General features: G+C 42.6%; 1 protein-coding gene across 1 annotated transcript; it reads left to right on the top strand.

The window, feature by feature from the left end:
- Positions 1 to 451: 451 nt before the first annotated feature.
- On the top strand, positions 452 to 2383 carry LOC113303114. Its single transcript, XM_026552112.1, has 4 exons — positions 452 to 611; positions 883 to 1186; positions 1306 to 1394; positions 1476 to 2383. The coding sequence occupies exons 2-4, from the start codon at positions 928 to 930 to the stop codon at positions 2082 to 2084; spliced, it is 957 nt and encodes a 318-aa protein (XP_026407897.1). The 5' UTR covers positions 452 to 611; positions 883 to 927; the 3' UTR covers positions 2085 to 2383.
- Positions 2384 to 6167: the final 3784 nt, after the last annotated feature.

Below are 6167 nucleotides of genomic sequence, written 5' to 3'. Positions count from 1 at the left end.
ATATCCATTATCATATCTCTTGCCGTAGGCGGATTTTGGTTCAGTGATGGTTGTGTTGCCGGGTTATCTTCCTGGTTTCTATGCTGGTAAGTTCATCGCTATATCTTACAACCCTGATCGCGCGGCTTGGAAAGTGGGGTTCGATCAAGGGGTTCCTCACAGGTTTCCTCCCCCAGAAAGTTCTAACATCGAGGATGTCATTGCTAGTTTCAATCGTTACGACTTCAAAGGAGCGACTCGCTTGTCTGATCGAGGGATCGATTTTTCATTCAGGGAGCCCATCCCTGCGCGCCTCTTAGCAGTTACTGAAGGGGCCCACGAGTATCATGATTTATTACGGCGTCGGGCTTTGAACTTTCTCTTCTCCTCCTCGCGACTTGACTGTTCAGGATCTTCGGGAGCTTCATGCGTCTGGCCGAATCAAACTTGATAATGCCGTAGCTGCCTAGCATCGCCTTGTTCCGACTAACAAGGGTCGTTCGGATCCCGTGGTGACCTCTTGGGCCCCACCTGAGGGTTGTGAGCCTGCGAAGCCGAAGAAGGGGTCGTTTTCCGATCGTAAGCCTCCGCGATTAAATGTGAAGCTATCTGCTAGTCCTTTGGCGCCTCAGGTATTTGCTATTTCCTTGGCCTTGTGTTTCGCTATTTATCGTTTCGTTTTCCTCTTTATTTTGACGAGATGGGTGGCGGGAATCATTTCCTCAGGGAACTCCTCTTTCCAGTCGCCTAGGGTGGAAGCCCCCTTCTTATGTGATGGAGGAATACTTGAATATTCCCGAGTGTGACTGGAGTGAGAGTAGTCTAAAGAAGAAAGCTAGGTGGGAGGCGAACCAATCGTCTGCCCCGCGCCCTTGTTCCTCTGCAAATATTGTGCCTTTGCAGCCTCGTCCAAGTCAACGGAGGAGCGCGTCACAGCCCCCCAAGGATATGAGTGTCAGCCCGACTCCTTCGTTTGTGGATCATCTGAGGAACCTATGGGTTAGCCTCCCCATAGGGGCTAGTTGGGTGACGCCACGCCTTCATGTATCATCAGTTCACCCTCTTAGGGCTGAGACCGTACGTGGCAGGGGTGAACTTCCAGTATCTCCTAGTATCGTTCTCCAATCAACGAGTCCTTCTGGGTCCAGCCGGTCAGCCTTTGGTGGGTCCTCATCCCACGTGGCAACAACCATTAATGATCCTGCAGGTAGTTCCCTATTTAATACATGCCTTTGTTTTTGTTACTCCTCTCTCTTTGCCTTTCTTTCCTCTCTTTTCTTATAAATCTAAGTTGTTTTGTGATTGTTTTTATTTCTCATTTGTCAGGCTCCGCCAGCGGCTCTGAATTGTCTTCTAGTTCCTCCGCGTCTCGTCCCAAAATTGATGATACTCCGCTAGGCTCGTCAATTACCGAGGTTGGTTCCCCCCCTTTTTTTTACACATACTATTATTATTGTATATATTTATTTTATTTTTAACACTGTGGCTGGCGCTAGGATATGAGTAAGAAGCGAAAGGAACCCACGAAGCCCGACATGGATGGTACCAGGCGCGTGGTTCCTGGTGTCGATGGTTCTTCTAAACGAACTAGAGTGGATGGCGGCAGTTCGTCTGTTCTCTCGGAGAAGAATACTGATATTCTTGTTGTTGACGTGACGACCAACCCTGTTGTAACGGAGGATTCTGAGGATGCACGGTTCCGCTTCCCTTTGGTAGTGAGCGCTGCAGAGGCTGGGGTAGATCCCGCTACCCACACCCTAGTCCATGGCGTCTGGGTGCTAACTGCTTTTGATGCCACCTATAGAGACATTGTTGAGCGTGGTGGTGGTCATATGGCGAAGGAGGGTCTTTTGGATGTCCCTATCCTGTGCTACATGACTAGGAATCTCTTGGAGATTGCAGACCAACTCACCCATGTAGGGGATGATCCTGTCGATGAAGCGAGGTTGCGTAGCTGGGAAGCTGCCGTGCAATATGCACTCAACGTCAAATTCACTATATCGTGGCTGAAGGAGCTGTTGGTGAAGGTGAGGAGCTGCAATGATCCTCGCAGTCGTCTTTCTGGTCAAATTTCTCAATTAGAAGGGAAACTAGAGAAGTGTTAGGAGACGACTTCCAGCAAGAGGGTGGTGCTAAATCTGTTGCTTGATGACATTGGGTTAGCAAATGATGAGGTGCTGTGTGCTGAGGCCGCTGAAGCGGCGGTTCGTGCAGAACTCGAGGAGAAACGACAGGAGTTGGAGAAGCTCTGATTTGCTTAAGGCGCTTTGTTCCTATGTTGGCTTTTTTTTTCGTTTTCCTTTGTTGGACTTGTTTGTTTGCTCTTGGATTGTGGGATATTTTGTTGGTGTGTGGATTAATTTTTCTTGTTGGTGGTATTTATTTATTGACTATTTTGTTTGTTTATAATTTTCTTGCATTATTATTGAAATGTGCATGTAGTTAGGCGAGTGTTTGCAGCCTTTTTAAGTACAGTAAAACCTCTGTATAAGAATATTTTTGGCACCATAAAAAAATATTCTTATATGGAGGTATGCCATGAATAGACCAAAAAAAAAAATCATACATGCACTTGAGGAAATACGCATATATGCATTGGAAACACAAAAATGTAGCTAGGTAAATATGAATTCAACTTTGACACCGGAAATTGACCAATGAGATTACATGAGTGAAATGTATAACCGAAAATTGACAGATGAAATTATATGAGTAAAAGATATTTGTACTAAATTGTTCACGGAAAAGTAAAGATTCCACTTTGAAGCCAAATGATTTTGTAAAATGGTTACAAGAATCTCTTCATCTTAAACTTTGATGCATGACAAATCCTATGATATTTATTTTATAATGTCAATTATTCTTATATGGAGGTAGATTCCTTAAGACGAGATCGGAAAAATTTATGACTTATTCCAATATGGAGTTTATTCTTAAATACAACTGGCCCAAATCGGGACCACAAATTTTTATTCTTATATGGAGTGTATTCCAATATAGAGTATTCTTCCGGAGAGGTTTTACTGTATACCCATCGTTGACGATCGCATCTGCTCTCTCAGTGGGCAAGGATGCAAAAAGTGGGAATTCGCCCATCCCCCATGATTTGCTCCGAAAGGATGCCGGCTGTGGCAGACTTCTTGTTCAATAGGTGCCTTTTGGCGTTTCTGGGGGCTTCTTGTTCATTAATCTATCGAGTGTCCTTAGTATAGCCGACACCTTTATAGGTTCATTTGTCGATCGTAGGCCCTGACATGGGTAGGTGTGATGCGTGTCGTAAGTGCAAAAAATTAACCAAGATATTTCCCACTAATTAACTGGTAATATAGCGGTAGTAAGAGATCGTTCCCACAAAGAGCTGTGTAATTGATATGTTATTTGAATGAGTAAAAATAAAGTAAAGAGGGGGGATTGGTTTGATTAAAGTATAATAAAAAGAATAAAAAATAAAATAAAGATGATTAAGGAATCATTCGCCGTCACTGAAAAGAAACTTAATAAAAGTACTTGTTTATTTCTTGTAGAATTTCCATTGTCACCAACCGTAGAATAGCAATAAGCTCTGCTATCCCCGGAATTCCTGTTGTCACTGGATACGGAAGCGCTCGACTACCAGATTCTATCCATCTGAGCCACCATGAATAATCTCTCAAGGTGTAACCCACCGAATGCATTACGTTTTGTGAATTAGGTTGATCCTAGCATCAGACGCATAAGCTCGGTCTGCTTACTAGTGTCATCTCTATACACAATTGCTTAACAGAATCCCTCTGTCAGCTTTTGCGATGTACTACTTGTGTATGAAATTGAGTGACTATTACACGTATCACCAGTCCCAATACTAGTAGAAGAATTATCATCGGGTATATTCAAATGGCCAATTGAATAACCCAATAATAATCTTAGACACTAAAAATAATAGAGCCAATCGACAAGAAAATTAAACTCAAAATAAACTTGTGAAAAAGAATTAAAGTTCCATAAATCAGGAGTTTGAAATCATACCTTAATCAGTAAAATTTAGCTAGATATATATACAGAAAAGAAGAATAAAATCTTGGTTTCCCCCTAAAAAATAAACCCTAGATATGAAATAAAACCTTTCTCTCTTTTCTATCTCCAGCTACAAAAAAAAAAAAATAATAAAAGAAGAAGTGATTTTTCATTTGATTTCGGGGTCCTATTTATAGCCTACATATACCCAACGGATTCACAATTGTCGCACACGATAGAGATGCAAAGTCGGTTAACTTATCCCAAATCCTAATTCGGTGTGTGAGAAGTATTTTAGTACACGTAACCGCAACTTCCCATTGGTTAAACATTAGCAGAACCGATGTGTCTTCATCCACACCGTAGATTGATCCAGCTTCGATGCTCCGGTACGTATTGTATCCTCACTTTTCTCCAAAACGCGTCAGAGCCCTGCAGAACTTCTGCACCACGGCCCACCACACGTACTCTTCCTTCAATCACGTGCTCGCCCTATTCTTTCTTCCGACTCGTACGGATTTTGGACTTCCCACCTACACTGTCAACTCACTACCACCATCCAATCTCCGGCTGGTATTCAGCAGCAACACAGTTAGTCCCTCCTCCATCTCTTCTCTGTCGAATCCGCAGCTCCATCTTTTGTTCTTCCGCAAGCTCTTCTTCTCTGCCATCATCACAGCATCAAAAGTTGATCATTGATACGATCAACTCCATCTCGTTCTTCCCCTGTTATTACTCGGGCTTAATAACAGCTCCGATGCTCCATCACCGTGACGAGTAACAGCATCTTGCATCTTCCCTGGCTTCTCTCCAAGCTCCTATATCAGCTGCCTTCATTCACAGCTCCATCGATAACCGTCGAAAATGGCAGCAACCATGTTACACTGCCAAGCTCGAGTTCACTGATTACGGAATCAGGCTGATACCCAAGTTTCCCGCTACCTTCAATAACCCAGTGATGTATTCAAATTCGAATAACAATGCTGCTCAAATGCATCGCCGTCATGATCATCAAGTTCTGTATGCCATTGCTGTGTTCTGTTTAGAAATAGGGAAGACGAATTGCCCCGAGTATTAAGCCGTGTGCCATTATCAGATTATGAATCTTTGCTTCCCCCTTTGTAAAAGACCGAACTGCCTTTAGCAATTCCCTTGAACTTGGCTGCCCCTTAAGAGAAAGACTATCCCTTAACGTATAATGGAGGTGCCAATATCACTTGTCCTGTAAACTGACCATTTTCCCTTTTAGTCTTCCAAGTTCTTGTTTTGCTCATAACTTCTTCATACTAACTGAGAATGACTCCGTTCTTTCGCCGTTGGCTTGGTCTTCTCGTCCTCTACAAAATGAAAAGTAGAAATCTTGTACTTGAATGAGTTCAGATTGGTCTTTGGCCCTTCTCCGTTTGTAGACTTCACTTTGTAGCTCTTTTTACTTCTTTTCGGATGATTCACCTAATAAAACAGAAATAAGAGAAAACAAACGTAATATACAATAATTTGCAAGAAAACCAACACATACTAACATGGAATTGACACTAAATATATTCAAAATATGCTCTTAACAAATTCCCCCACACTTGGCTTTTGCTAGTCCTCGAGCAGACTGTCTAAATACAACAACTCCATGTCGTCGAGGATACAGTCACACTTAGCACGTGTAACAAGCCTTTAAACCCCTAGATGTCCCTAGTGGACGAGTTATAGTCTCGTGAGGGCTTACAAGAGATATACCCACAAAACCTACTCCAACTTCAAAGCGTTCCAGGTTCCCAACCATCCAAAGAGCTATTAGGACATAGAGTTTCTGCATGCTAGTAATAAGAAGTTAGAAATACCAAAGAACATATTCATTCTCAAATCTTGAGTGAGAAATAACCACACCATAATGAGAGAATGCGTGTTTGAGAGCGATCAATAAGCATTTCGCCTCGACTTCTGCCTCACTTAAAAAGATTTTATGATAATTGCACTCAATAAGACAGATTTTTTATGGGTCTCACATGTGTGCAGGTAAGAATGAAGAGAGAATCCTACACACGTTGAATGGTGGGAAGGAAACCTTCCGAATTATTTCCGGAGACTCCACCAAATCGTGGAAAATAAAGATATTTTTCTGATGATCTCTAAGAAAGGAAATCAACCACTATATCAAGGATGGAAGTACTTACCTCCTTCACGTCCGATCGGCAGTGACG

The sequence above is a fragment of the Papaver somniferum genome, chromosome 1 (genome assembly GCF_003573695.1).
Source record: "Papaver somniferum cultivar HN1 chromosome 1, ASM357369v1, whole genome shotgun sequence".
NCBI classification, from domain to species: Eukaryota; Viridiplantae; Streptophyta; class Magnoliopsida; order Ranunculales; family Papaveraceae; genus Papaver; species Papaver somniferum.
Note: the sequence above shows the minus strand (reverse complement) of the source record. Positions and strands in the feature narration are given on the sequence as shown.